Source organism: Ochlerotatus camptorhynchus, unplaced genomic scaffold (assembly GCF_037179485.1).
Source record: "Ochlerotatus camptorhynchus isolate MF236.1 unplaced genomic scaffold, CSIRO-AGI_Acam_v1.1 ptg000357l, whole genome shotgun sequence".
NCBI classification, from domain to species: Eukaryota; Metazoa; Arthropoda; class Insecta; order Diptera; family Culicidae; genus Ochlerotatus; species Ochlerotatus camptorhynchus.
The window spans coordinates 5,774,941-5,790,329 of NW_027040845.1; the positions used below are offsets into that span (position 1 = coordinate 5,774,941).

The following is a 15,389-nucleotide window of genomic DNA, read 5'->3' on the forward strand; positions in this document are numbered from 1 at the left end:
ATATTTATCGAAAGCTTTGTTCTTTGTAATGTAAGCTTGTAATCACGAAAACCAAGGAATATAAATACATATCAACTGTTCGAGTTTTGCTTAAGGAAAACTTACCGTGTTTATTTATTTTTCAAAACTTTTCGAGAACTTTAATATTATTTCAACAAAAACGATAAACACCTACTATATGTTGCGATATATGTGAGTAAAGATATTTCTATGGAAGCACTGCTTTTGCATTAACAGTACTAATTGCGTAATTTGTTCTTTTTAATGGGTGTGGTTTCTGTGTTATTAACTCTTTTGCTGTTCTAATCAACATAACCGAATGTATTAATGTGGGTCAACCGCTTGGTTCATGATTCCCCGTATATTTTTGTAAATTTATTTAATTTTACAGTGACTTTATGTAACGTAATGCACCGAATACCAAACTGTTTGTTAATCCGAACATTTCATTTTAATATTCAACATTACGTCTACTTTGCAACATAATTACTAAGGGAAATGGGTCTAATGTTAGCCCCTCATTCAAGGATTGGGCCCATCATTAAAAAATATCTTGTTCTACAATTAGAACAATGTGTCATCTGGACAATAGAAATTGATATTTGTGGTTACGTAAGAAAAATTGGCAAAAACTGCTTTCCTTCGAAATATATGTATGGGCCTAATATTAAGGAATCGAATAGCCAGGGAGGCAGCTTCCCCACCTGCGTAGATATCGCATCACACATGGCCGGGGTCAACGGTTTTACCTGCCATCCGATGGAAGACGTGACCAGAGATTTTTATGTCTCATTAAAATCTCGCGGACTTTATTTTATTTTAAGTAACTGTTACAGTTGGAATAAAGGACCTTTTCACATGTTTGTCTAGTTAACACATATACAGCAGGGGTGGGATGTGGCTGTCAAATACGAACAATCGTCGCCTACCCCGTATTACCTCTATGGTATAACTGTTTCCAAATGTTAACAAGCCATATGAAACCTCACACTGAACGCTCGGTAGTCTGTACGGTTCAAAGAAGAATAACCGAGCTGTCGTTAGTTTTTTTTTGCTGCCCACAATCTGTCAAAGTTACCGAAAATCTCGGTTGACGAAAAATAAATTTAAGCAGAAATAACCGAACATCGGTTTACTCAAGAATTACCGAACGCTGTCAAACAAACCGACACACCTGTTGTAACTACATAATTCGGTTCTCTTGGACAGCGCTCGGTTTTCACTTCAAATCCTGCTTTAAATTTTGATTAAGGATACGTTGCTTCGAATTTTCATAAAAATAAAACTACTTTTGTCAAAGAAATGCATGAAATATATTCATTTAATTTGTTTTGGCGAATAAAAACGTCCGTAACGCGAAATACAGCGTGAAAAAGTACATTCAAAAAAATATCACTGACTTTGAAGTCATTCTTATTCAAATGGCTTTTAAAATGCCTTTGCAAGTCAGAGACATAACCATGAATATTTTCACGGCAAGAGAAAAAAAACTATAGCACAAGATGCCTGCAAATAAATCTATACTGTTAGTTTCAAATACTCATAAAAGATTTCAATCAAACGTGCATCGTCCTGTTGCAGCTGCTCCAGAACTTGTTCAATTTTTACTAAAGTTTTGTACACGTCCGACTAGCACACGTGAGAAAAAATGGCTGCCTTATTTTAGACTCAGCTTATACCCCGTTCACATTACAGCGTACACACTTAGAAATTATCGCCGACTTCGGTAATTTTTACCGAAAACTGAACAGCTGAACTGTTCGGTAAAATTTATGCAATTCAATTCAAGTGCTTTTCAGCTACTTTGAAACTAAATCTCCACCAAAATGACAAGATTTGATCATTTAAACAAGGTTGAACATGTTTTGAAATTATTTTCAAATTCAATAGCCTTTAAAATGACGGTTAAAATTTTACCGAACGTTCAGCTGTTCTGATTTCGGTAAAATTTACCGAACACGAAAACAAAATCTTAGTGTGTATATCACATGATATACAGTGTCTTGCAATGAGCACCCATATATCTAGTTTTCACTGGAAATCCTATGTATGAGTGCTCATTGCAAGACAGCCTATATTACGTGATATAGGCTGTAATGTGAACGGGGTATTAGAGAACCGGTTTTCGGTTAAAATTTTCGTCGCGAAGTTGAGCGCAAGTGGAACGCTTGACGTTTAAGCGTTTGACGTTTAACACGCTTTAGCGAATATTCGGTTCAGTTTACCGAGTTTCTCGGTTTTTACGTAGCGAATTCGTAACTGTCGATACATTACCGTACTTTTCGGTTCAGTCTTCATTTCTATCCGTCAAATTTATACTAGGGTTACGGTATGTAATGTGGGTCTAGTCCTTTCATTCGGCCTATCACGCAAATAAATAATTAATTAAGGAATATTACACAAAAAATAAGGAAAATATTGATCACTGATGGTTGATAAATGTGTACCACACACAAATCAATTTATATCACAACATTTCAATACATTTTCAGCTCTCGTAAGTAATAAAACTGGTTGAGAATATCACAATGTTCGGAGTTTTTAGCCGCCATGACTTATAAGGTTAAGATGGGAAGGTTGACTGACGATCATCAAATGGCCTGATTATGGCATTTATTGATTGGAATTACCTGATAATACACACTAGACGTAAAACTTACAGTTGCTGTTTGAATATTTTATGTTTATTTTAATTGTTTAACAACGTTTTCACAAGTAAAACATGGACCCAACTTTAGGGACACATTTCTTTTCTATGTTCCTAACTATGGCCCATGAAATTCATTTGACAGCATATAGCAATAAGAGTAACGTCAACAATGTTGTTTTGCATTTGGATGATAAGGAACGAACAGGAAGGGAGATTTTTTCTGCCAAACCTGTATAATGAACATCACAATGTTCTGATTTAGATATTCTGCGGTCAAAAGACGATAAGCGAAATTTTTAATTTTTAATTTTTAAATTGAGTGATTTAATGTAGTTTTCGTAAAATTTTCTCTAAGAAATGTTTTGAGGAATGAAGAGCATTAAGTTAACAGTGATAGTGATAAAAAAAAATACATCAGAAAACGTTACCAAGAGCGTTTTTTTGAGGATCAAACAAGATAGGACGAAGTTGCATCCATAAATAGACCCAATTTGGGGACAATAGACCCATATTACATACATTTCCCTCGTGAGTTATTGTCTTAAAAAAAGTAAGTTTTTCAACTTTTCGTGGTTTCTGATAGCAAACGACATGATAAGCATATCTAAGCATACCATTTAGCAGTAGAATATCGTTTGCAGGTAAATTCATTGATGAGTTATGATTAAAAACGTAATCGATGGCTGCATATTAGACCGAGGTTAGGGACGTATACCCTATTTTACCGAAATTCGGGTCTGATTCGATAAATCCGCCGGAAAAAAATGTTTTTAAACCATTTATTCGGGTTTTCGTTGGTAACCGAAGAGGTTCGGTAGAAAATTAAATCGAGTTCGGTATTATTTTCTAAGTGCGACATGATATGTCACGCTAAATCGAGGAAAAAATAACCCCCTTTCCCCCTATCGTCACGTTTTTCCTATCCCTAATGCATTGCTTTTCACAAAATTATTATTAACACTACACCACCGGCGCCGCTTAGCGGGGAGGATGAGCGAGGCTCCTCTGGCGACGATGTTGGCGAAGCACCGGACCAACTACTCACCGTAGATGGTTCCGTTAGTCACCGAAGTGAACAACCCAGGCGAACACTGCTTTGATTCGGCCTGCCTCGACCCTCCTTGGCTCTTAACTGCGGTGGCGAGACTGTTAGACACGTAGACGTACTATTAGACACGCACATTGTCAACTGGATTCATACTATGCTTGCAAAAAGAAAAGTCACTTCTGGGCTGGGAAGCTCATCTTTAACAGTAAAGGCAACGAAAGACCACTAATGTGGTCTTTAGTTGTAGATGATCTTCTAAGAAGCCTAGAGGCATAGTTAGAGGAAAGTTTGAGGCTATCATTTCAGAAAGAATGCAAAAAGCTCTAAAGTTTACCCAATCATGGTGTATTAAGGAGGGCCTAAACATTAATCCATCAAAAGTAGTAATCGTTCCTTTTACTAGAAAGAGGAAGTTCTACCTAAAGGAGTTCAAGCTTGGAGGAGAACAGATCCATCTTAGTGAACAGGTCAAATACCTACACACTTAAAAATAACTATTTTTACACGAGACGTAATCCATCTTTGATGTAAATTATGGAACGTAAACAAACATGGCATGTAAAATTAAGTGTTCCCAAACCGAAACATACGCAACTCGACGAAAAGTACGATCGATTGAATTTATTTTCTCGTTTCTTTCAACTGATTCTTATGTCATTTGGGCCGCTTGCATGTGTCGGTCTGAGGGCACGGAAAATTACATGCCTTTTTGGTAGTGTGTAGGAGTTATATTGGATGCCAAGTTGAATTGGAATGCTTAGATTGATTCTGTGATCAACAAAGCAACCAGTGCCCTGTGGTTATGCTCCAAAACTGTTGGTAGTTGGGGTTTGAAACCAACAATGACAATGTGAATTTACCAGCGAATCCAAACACATAAAGCAACCAACGATACAGACAAAACGGTTGCTACGACTACCATGACAAACTCGCTCTGTAACAAAGCTCGATCCGAGTGGTAGAAGGATAATGATATATTGCTTGCCTGCTTTGTTGCAATATACACAGATGAGGACATAGCTTGATATGAATCGGAAAAAGACATAACAAAAAAATTCCCATTAACACACGTGTATCATCTTCGGCTTTACTTCGTGAAGCAGCTTGCCAACAATTTGCTCGTTTCCTTCTACCGCCCCGAATGAGTCGGGTCGCACGAGCTGCTTGTCATGAAAAAGAACGGTGAAGATTATATCATTATTGTTTTCAACTTCTGACATAGCGTTATTATTCGGTTCGTTGATCGCTTGTTAGTTTGTCATTTGGAGATATTTTTGATTCCTTGGAATTTACACATCAGTAATCCGTCCAAAAGTAACGTACCTATGCTACGTTAGTGTGGTGGCCAAAAACGAAAGAGGCTACCGCACAGAGGAAGCTGGCAAAACTACAACGTCTAGCATGTATTGCTATAACGGGTGCGATGCGCAGCACCCCATCAAAAGCGTTAGATGCAATTCTCAATCTACTGCCCTTGCATGAATACGTGCAACTAGAAGCGGAAAGAAGTGCTCTAAGGCTCAAAAGGTATAAAAAAGTCATGCCTGCGGTGACCTGGTTCATCACCTAAACATTTTACAATACTTCCAAAGAGGACCACAGTGATGAGTATGAATGGAGACTGGATGAAACCAGAGGACAATTATGACACTCCCTTCAACGTATGTGAAATGTTGCGTTCGGATCGGGAAGTCGGTGGTCCTAGCGTTCGTCAAGGCTATATCATATTTTTCACAGATGGCTCAAAAATTGGAACACAAACAGGTGCAGGAATCTTTGGCCCTGGGACAAATATTTCAGTAGCGATGGGACATTTTCCAACAGTGTTTCAAGCGGAAATCGTGGCCATACTTGAATGTGTAAGTGTTTGCCTAAGGAGAAAATATAGATGTGCACATATCTGTATTTTTTCTGACAGTCAAGCAGCACTAAAAGCGCTTCGTGCTTACAAATGTACATCAAAGATTGTCTGGGAATGTATTCTCTTGTTGTGACAAAAGTAACAAACAGTACTTAATAAACTTATATTGGGTTCCTGGACACTGTGGCATTGAAGGGAATGAAAAGGCAGACGATCTCGCAAAATTATTTAGGTTCCAATTCACCGTTTATTGGCCCAGAACCATACTGTGGAATATCAAACTGTACGGTAAAAATGGAACTCAAACGCTGGGAAGAACAAAGCGTGATGGCCACCTGGATGGCCGTCACGAAGTGCAACCAGTCAAAAAGATTTATAACTCCAAATGTAACACATACCAAAAAGCTCTTGGAGCTCAATAAACGGGCTCTTAGTATATACACTGGCCTAGTAACTGGGCACTGTCCGAGTAGATATCATTTGAAGAACATTGGTCGGGTTCAGAGCGATATCTGCCGTTTCTGTAGCATAGAACGTGCAACCCCGGAACATCTTCTCTGCAGTTGCGGTGCATTACACAGGCGTAGATCTAAATTTCCTCGTAGTGTTATCTTACAACCTAGTGGAATTTGGTCTGCTAATCCTGGAAAGGTAGTTGGTTTCATAAACCATATCATACCTGACTGGGAAAGGACGTGTCCAGGCAATTAGCTGTCCACTCATTAAATGGTGGTCAGCTTGCATGATACGAACAGTAAACAGGGGTACCACAAAAGTTCAAATAATGGACGCAGTAGTTCAACTCCCCCCAACAAAAAAAAACCACTATTATAAAATGAGCAGGATGAATACGAAAACCTTTAGTGACATGATATTTCGTAGACTAGCAGCATGCTTTGATCGTTAATACAAAATGACAGACTATTTATCAACAGTGAAGGGAACGACGTGCGACAAAACAAACTGTATTACAAGTTTTGTAATACAGTTTGTTTTGTCGCACGTCGTTTGAGGACGATGTTGCAAAGGTCGTCATAATAGCCCAAATTTATGCAGTTTCGGTGACAATTTTCAGCACTGGGCCCGAATGCAACAGTCTGCGATCAGCTCGAATGAAACCATTGGCTATTACTGCGGATTCCAAACGAGCCGTAATCCAAATATAAATAATCCAAAGATGTTACTTGTCTTTGAGACCGAAAATCGATGTACGACGTCATCTTCCAATCCAATACGACGGCTTCCGGTTTCAGAAAACCTGGGAAATCCTGTAAAATACCCTTCAATATGAAGAGCTTTTGAGTGTGTTGTTTTATTTCCTTTTAATTTCGTTATAATTGCTTATATTTTGACAGTTACGCGTATTTCGTCTACTATATACTTGCAGACTGAAGTGTCCATTTTTTTTATCTACGACCTATATACTAATCAATAGGTACCTTAAATCAGCAGGTACTCAACTGCCATGTCACATTTACCTAACCAATTTGGTTGGTAACTAAAGCTCTCGAGTATCCGTTTTCTTGATCTCTATTAAGCCATGTTGATGGATTACTTCTGCTACGTCTAGTATCCAAGGTGAATATACACTCCGCAGGATATTAGTATTATCCTTTGTCAAATTGTGCCCCTTTGTAAAGATATGTTCTGCAACCTTGGATTGAAATTCATAATGAAATCCTTTATCCATTTCTTTGTTAGCCTTTTTTACTTCTGCGATGTGTTCCTTAAACCTTGTTTCCAAAGTTCTTTTCGTCTGACCAATGTAATGTAATTATTGCAATCCGGACAAGAAATTTAGTAGACATCGGCTTTCCTAAGACATTTTGTTGATCCTAACGCTGACTTCAGCTAAGAGATGAACTAACCTATAGCTAAAAATCCCTTAAATAAAGATAAAAAAAGCTGACTTCAGTTGATCTGTCCTGCTGCTGAATACTTAATCTAGGGCAAAACTTCTAAACTTCGAACTCAATGGTTTCATAATGTTTTTGTCGAAATTCATCGCTACCCATCTTAAACTCTAGGTTACTGGTTTAAGAGTTGTCAAAGTACGTCTAACCCTTGTTCTTTTATCGATTACTGCCTGAATTGTTTTTTCTTAATACCCATTAAGTCTAGCGATTTCAAAAATGTGAGCTATGTCCTTTGATTTGCCTGTATCGTTTCATGAATTTACCACTTTTATGAATGTTCCGGATCTATAAGTGGTCTCCAGAATCCCTTGATTGGCCAAAACTTTAAATTAATTTTGATAAGATGTCCATGAGTGATTTCTAAAAAAAAAACACGGAGCTCTAGGATCATTTTCATGAATTGACCACTTTTACGGATGTTCCAGATCTTTTAGTGGACCATCCCGTGGTCCCAGTATAAATTTTCTTGTCACAACTCCGAATTTATTGTGATAATACGTCTATGAGTGGTTTCTAAAAACCCGTGGAGCTCTACGATCAGTTTCATGAATTGAGTACTTTTCCGAAGCACCGCGCACAGACTGCTGTCAAAAAGCTATAGAGCACTGCACGCAAAATCTAACCTCAATTTTTGCCATGACAGTAAAAGAGATAACAACGAACGGGAGCCAAAATAAACCCAGCAGAACTGTCAAAACTCGCTGGTGAGGAAAAGGGACGGGGAGATTTAGGTTAGGTTTCGCGCAGTGCTTTATAACCAATAAACTATGAACTATTCCGGCTTGATGGAATAGTTTTTAGCTTGCATCTATGATATAGAAACTATCGCTAGAGTGTACACACGACAATGAATTCGGCTCTATGTCATAGCTCTAAATTATAACTTGCAAGTCATAACTATGAGCTATCACGTCATAGTTTAGGTGTTCCTATGGGCTATAATATAGTTTTCCATCACATAGCTCGCTATATACTAGAAATAGCCTCCGTGTGGCGGCACCTTAAGAGGACGAGTTTACATCCTGTAAACCATGTGGTGAAAAGCGGCCATTTTGTGTTGATGGGAATGGCTTGAAGAGCTTGGTATTACTCTCTTTGTATTTGTTGGCTTCCTATAGATTTCGAAATTCAACGAAAACGTTTCCTTGATGATGAGAAGATCTAAGAAGTGGAGTCTGCCGTCTTTCTCTTCTTCGTGAGTAAATTTGATGTCCTTGTGAACGTTGCTTATGCTCTCCAAATTTTTTGATAAATCTTCCCTTTTGAAAATGCTAAAAATGGCATCCACGTACATATGCCAACACTAGGGCAACAATTCACATAAAAATAGGAAAAGCAGATTGCCCATAAGAGCACCTTTAGTTTGTGTATAAAAATTTCCTCTGAAAATGAAATAATTTTCCTCCATACAAAGACTAGTAAGCTTGAGATATGACCGAACTTTGTTTTTCCAAGTAGAATCCTCACGTTGCATCAGAAGCCAGCCTTCCAAAAGTCAAATGGCTTCCTTTACTGGTACACTCGGAAAAAGTGCTGTGACATCAAATGAAACCATGACTTCATCTTCCCGAATCTCTCCTGATGCCTGAAGTTGATTTGCGAATTCATGTGTGCTGCAGGGGGCAATCAACTCTGCACACTGTGCCGAAACATAGCATGGCACTCTATTCGGCTCTTTAGGACAAACGTTGACAAGTAGGATAAAATCTACATAATATAAAACGGCATCACAGTCGAGAGTTGACGTTTTGCCAATCGTTGCTAAGGTTGACTTCTTGGTTTACTCCATTGGGCTTCACATTGGGTTTGGATTCCAAGGAAAAATGCTGTGAGTATTGCCTGCACCTGTCTGCATCATGAAACTAAGTTTATCTCATCCGATTCGTAGCGAAAATCCCAGCGGCTCGTGGTTTCGTCCAGAATAGCTTCACGCCAACAGAGTTCTTCCACACCATGGTCAGTTGAGAGGACAGTCATGATGGCCAAAATGGGTTTCCTCCAGCAAAGGTTGACCAAATGCCTGTAAGATCGTCCAATACGAACAATCATTTGAACGACGATAATATTGTGTCAGCTGCGGAGGATCGTTTTCTCTATCCTTGCCAGTCATTGATTTAAATTGGTATGGACTTCGATGGAAAATCCACAGGACTTTATAGGGATGTCCATACAAGTCCCAGTACTTATTGGGGGATGTCGATACGCATTAATCCCAAATATTTCATCAGGTCTGGACGATTGCCTTAGCGAAACAGTTTAGGATTTATAAGGCCTTGAAAGTGCATGACGCATGACTACACTAAGTAATTTGCTGTTCGGCAAGATCCCATGGGCGTGCAGATGAACAACAACAACCATAGGGTACAGTTGAACTGCAGATGCGAAGTTTATCTGGATCGTGCACCATTTCCGAGGTATGACAGATATGAAGTGGGGGAACATTAGATGGTTTTCACTGGTGGTACATTGGCCATAGGTTTTGATTGGTGGTACCTTGTAGAAGGTATCACATCTGCAAAGGATCGTGAACTTGAACGTGTGTAATTGGGTGATGGTAGGAGACATCACAATCTGCGATACGATAGGCTTGGTTTATGTCTTCAAGGTTGCGTAGTTCTGAGTCGATCAGAACTGTTTCGAGGATGTTGTTTCTTGGGTGGCAGTGAACTTTCGTCCGTTCGAGTTCTGGGTTTGATTTTTTCGGGGAGCATTTTACTGCCAGCTGGTGAAAATTTCGTCGACCGTCCGTTTCTTGTAGACGGGTCGTATAGGTTGTATTGCTTCCAGTTCCTCTTCCACTGCCCAATCCGCGCTCATTCTAATGGGAGAATGAAGTTTAATATTTGCCATGAACCATGGTCATGAATTAGATAAATTTAAAATGTAAACACAATCACAAAAGTCTAACTTCAGGGTTGCCAAACTCATGGGATATTGACACCTTGATTGATACACCACCGACAAACCGACATGACACTTAATTCTGAGTTATGCCCGAAAATCGTAAACTGTCAAAACCATAGGAATTTTTTATCTAGATAAAAATAATTTGTCCAGAACAGACCAGACACAAACCAACTCATGAATGTTGCATCCGGGTTCATGGCTTAGCTAAATATTTCCCGCGAACACGGAGCCAAATGTCAGTAGTGTGCTTTGGTCAGAAATTTTATTGTTTTTGCTATGGTCATTCATGTCGGTTTGTCGGTGAATACACTTCGGCCTACTTCGGAATGATCGGCACAATGCTTGGCACAGCTTTCGGCACTACCAGAACTCTTGACACAGATTAAGGTGTGCAGAGTTGAATACTCCTTGGTGTGCTGTTCACTGAGCGAGTGGCATATTTGAAATATGAGTATGTAGTAGAGACCGGAAATCGACGTTCGACGCCATCTTGAAATCCAAGATGATGGCTTCCGGTTAAAGAAAAACTGGGAAATACTATCAAATACCCTTCAATATGAGTATTTTCAGAACCAAGATACCGAAAACCGATGCCCGATGCCATATTAAAATCCAAGATGGCGGCTTTCGGTTACAGAAAAACTGGGACATCCTGTAAAATATCCTTCCATATGAGTGTTTTCGGAATCTGAATGACGCCTAGAGACCGGATATCGATGTTCGAAGCCATCTTCAAATAAAAAATGGTGGCTTTCGGTTACAGGAAACCTTGGAAATACTGTAAAATACGAGAGGGGCGTCACATCTAAATCGCAATTCCGGATGCTCGAAAAATCTCACACTAGCGAATCAATCTACGAAATATCTTCTTGTATCGTGCATCATGCAAGTTGGGTTCGTTAGGTATTTTCGGACTGGGAAATTCTTCCAAATACCCTTCAATGCGTGTTTTTTTGGATTCGTGATGACGTCTAGAGACCGAAAATAGATGTTCGACGCCATATTGAAATCTATAGGGGAAATGGCTCTAATGTTGGCCTATGGATCTAAGATTGGGCCCATCGCTAAGAATCTGCTATTTATCAATTTTATCTAGAGGAACGCGTCATTGGGACGGTTCTAATGGATATTTTTAGTCGCTATTGAAAATTTAGTCGATTATTGAATTTATGTATGGGCCCAAATTAAGGGCATTTAGGCCGACATTACATCCTTTTATCCTATGCTTTTAAAAATATTTCAGTTTTTTACACTATTTTTTTTTAATTTTTACTCAAAATTACTTTAAAAAATATCGTGTGTATTTTTCATTGAAAGACTTAACTGTTCTAAACAACTTTGTCTCAGACGTCATTTCGATTAGAAGGAAGTTTGCGTGCTACAATTTATAAAAAAAATTGTCAAAAACACCATTTAAAAAAATACAGGATCAAAAATTACCAAATTTTTGCAACCAAAATTACACAGAATTATGCAAAGTTTCATGCAAATCGGAGCAGGTCGAGTCAAAATTTTTATTTTATTTATCCTCCTGTGACAACCCTGTTTCCAGATTTGAAGTTACATGCTCGATTTAACTTGTTCCATTCAGAGGAATCTGGCAGTTTTGTGCCATTTAAAAAGTACTCGTAGACTACCCTGCATTCCATCAAGTTAGCCTAACTAATGCAATGCTAGTAATCCGTCTATTCATAGACTTCATTATATAATGAACCATTGTTTTAATTCACCAAGCATACACTAATAATCACTTGGCTCGTTGACTTGTCTTCTTTCTCTAACATCGTTTAAAACCATCCCAAGGCGCTCATCTAATAATTGAAACCAATCTGGCTTTTCTATTTCACAGACGGAATCGACAATTTGACCGCCAGCACCCCGAATGCCACCCAACCCCATACTGTCGGTACCCTGCCAGGAGCTGGAGGAAAACATGCCGTCGCTTCGGCGCCCACAACACCCGCCAAAACTGCCGCAGGTCTCACCAACAGTTCCAGTTTCAGCGACCGGAACAAGCGCTTCCTGGCAGCCAACACCAACAGATTAGTGAGTATACAAAGATCCTGTACCTACTCTAAATCAACAACAATCCAACAAACCTTGGTGTGCTCAAAGTTTGCCTTGGCCAGATAACACTATCTCATGTTGCAACACACCATGCGTCTCCGTTGAAATTGTGAGCTCAGAGGAAACGCATCACATCTTCCTAAATGTTTGATGTCTCAACTTGGACAAAATAAACAGCCTGACACCCTCACTTTGTGCTAATCCCTCAATGTTCCTCCCGCGTTTCTTTCGTCTCTCATCTCCAGAACAACTCCTTCCTAAAGCCCCCCGCAGCAACCGACTATGGCATGAATGGCACTAAGCATCAGTCCGAATCCACTCCGGTTTCGCCAGCGCTGTCCTCGGCTTCGCAGTCCATCAGTGCCACCCTGAGCAACAGCGCCCCGTACGATGTCAGCAAAATGGACAAGAAGCCACGCAACATTTTCGGTACCCTGCGGAACAAACTGTCACTCTCGAAAAAGTCAAAATCTCTGGACAACTCCCAGTACAGTCCGACGCAAGTGGGACAGATTCACAGTGCCTCGTCGACGCTTAGCCGTGGTTCCTCAATGGATCAGCGTAAGAACCTTCTTTCGTTTTCATCCTTTGGTGTCAATCCGATAACTTATGTTCGATAGCAACCTTGAATTCCGGATTCACCACCATCCTCCCCTTGCTACTTCACAGGATCCATCTTCAAAAGCCTCTCTCGGAAGTCGTCGATTTCGGAATCGTCTGCCGTGTCGGGAATCTCAAATGCCAGCGGACGGACCTTCCTCCACGAGGAGTCCACGCTGCTACTAGAAACGTTGGAGAATAACGTCCTGCGACACTATCTGGTCCCAATCGAGATCGCCCTGCGGCAGAAGGCATGGAAGCGCAAGGGCGTCAAGCTGCACATCTACAACGACCACACCTTCATAGCGAAGCACATCAAGGGGTGAGCATTGGGGTGGATGATTATTCGTCCCGGATTCGAATTCAGAGTTCTGTTCTTACAGCGGAGTCCTGTGCCACGTGTGCAACCGCAGCATCGGGCGCCGTCCCGGCAAACAGGGCTACGAATGCCGCGATTGTTTCATCCAGTGCCACAAGCCATGTCACGTGCGGACTCCTCAGGCGTGTCCCAATCCGAAAATCCTTTCGGTACAACTGTAAGTATTGTCATTTGCCTTCCATCGTTCACAATTTGCTGACGCTTGTCTTGATTTCCACACATCTGAACCTATTTTCTCTTCTTCCGTTCATTTCGTTTTTCATATTCCTAAGAGCGTCATTGCCCGTATTTTACGAGTAGAGACCCCCCTTGATTTCTTGCAAAAACTGCGTACTGTAAAAACCAAAACTTTCATTTGCTTTAGTTGAAGAAATCCAAAAATCCCAAGTAAGTTTCCGAAAGCGAAAATAAAGTGTTGTGCTTCTGATTCTGCATGGGCAAGCTTTGTCCGAACCCTCGTGCATGCTAATTTAGCCTATCCTCTCTGACCTTTTTCGATCCCGAAGTGTTGTTTTGAGTGAACCTAACCTACGTATTGTTTACGTTTACCGATTGCAGCTCAGGTTTTGAAGAGCTTTTGTTTTGTGGCAATCATTTTTTAAGTAGGATATAGCGTAATCAAAAATTTAACCTTTTTTCAGCTTGAAATGGCCATCCCAAGGAGTTTGAAATGGACAGTTTATTCTAAATTCGAGCATTTAAGAACAGAACACAAAGCAACACAAACAAACGAATCATCACAGCAACTGTTGTTTAATTTTACCCGTCTGACGTTAAGAAAATATTTAAAATCTTTCACAAACTCGCCTAAAGTTATACAATCACGAATTCTGCGCCTCGTACTTTTTACTACATTTTAGCTTAAGTCAGTCGAAATCTCTGATTTGAACATGGTGTGCGTTCGAATAGGATTAAAAAAATAACATAACGGATTATCTTCCACTCATGACAATTCAGCATATAGCGAGAAAAAAAATTAACGAAACAAAAACGCCTTCAATCGGTGATGAAAGACGGTGATAGGAATCGATGAAAATCATGGAAAAGTATATTTATTGTCATCGCGTTGATAGATCAGCATGTTTAGACAAACAGTCCCAAGTGGAAACAAAAACTCTCTAATCATCTGACGGTTGTGAGAAACGTTGTGAGGAACCAAAACCTATAAGGAAGAAAAAATCAAAAAACTACGCCAATCAAAGCAAACAAGGTCACTACTATGGAAAAGCGAACCATGCTTTATTTGTGCAGCGCCGCTCTTCTTCTGAATATTTACTAAAACACACAAAATCTTAACCCCCATTAAACTGATGCCTGTTGTTGAAAAAGTCATAATTGTTAAGCGAAAACGAAAAGGTCCTATATAGTTTGTAATCAGGAATCCTTTGAACTGAAGGTGATTTTTTTTTCTGTCGGAAAATTAGGATAAGTGAACAGTCAAACCAGAAGATTTCGTGAACAAAGTGCAATTGGTAAAGTGATTTAATTGAAAAAAAAGCTGGACATATTTTGCTGGAAGTAGGACGAAAGAAAATCCTACCAAAAAAATGAGTTTTTAACACCGTCAAACCTACATGAAATATATCATTAACTTTTGCTCGGAAATCTATCCAGCTATTAACACTCGTCATAATATTAGTTAAACACCCAAGGGGTATTCAACTCCACACACCTTGATTCGTGCCGAGAGATTGAGCTGTGCCGAACGTATTTACCTATCAAGGTCAATCAAATTGTGCCTATCAAGGTGTCAAAATTCCATGAGTTTGGCAACAAGTTATGACTTTTGTATTGGTATGAAACGATATGATAATTAATTGCCCTTTTTGTGGGGGGCTTATGGCTTCTTCAGTTTCTGGTCTTAACGGCCCGGGACTACCATTCCAGTTCAGCTACAAAACTCGACTCATTTATTCATTAATTCTTTAGCGAGCGCAAGCTCGCGGGCTGTGGTGCCTACG

The 15,389-nt window shown here is 39.7% G+C and overlaps 1 protein-coding gene across 4 annotated transcripts in view; it reads left to right on the forward strand.

Moving 5' to 3' along the window:
* Positions 1 to 14,925, forward strand: part of LOC135709227 (uncharacterized) — a 75,605-nt gene extending 60,680 nt beyond the window's left edge. For 2 of the 4 annotated variants that reach the window (XM_065231491.1, XM_065231492.1), the window contains exons 12-17: positions 12,232 to 12,428; positions 12,695 to 13,010; positions 13,119 to 13,371; positions 13,433 to 13,585; positions 13,701 to 13,815; positions 14,070 to 14,925. In XM_065231491.1, the coding sequence (XP_065087563.1) occupies positions 12,232 to 12,428; positions 12,695 to 13,010; positions 13,119 to 13,371; positions 13,433 to 13,585; positions 13,701 to 13,728 (947 nt within the window). In that variant the 3' untranslated portion in view covers positions 13,729 to 13,815; positions 14,070 to 14,925. Of the gene's footprint in view, positions 1 to 12,231; positions 12,429 to 12,694; positions 13,011 to 13,118; positions 13,372 to 13,432; positions 13,590 to 13,700; positions 13,816 to 14,069 lie in introns of those variants that run through there. The other 2 variants (XM_065231490.1, XM_065231494.1) reach the window with 2 other exon arrangements.
* Positions 14,926 to 15,389: the final 464 nt, after the last annotated feature.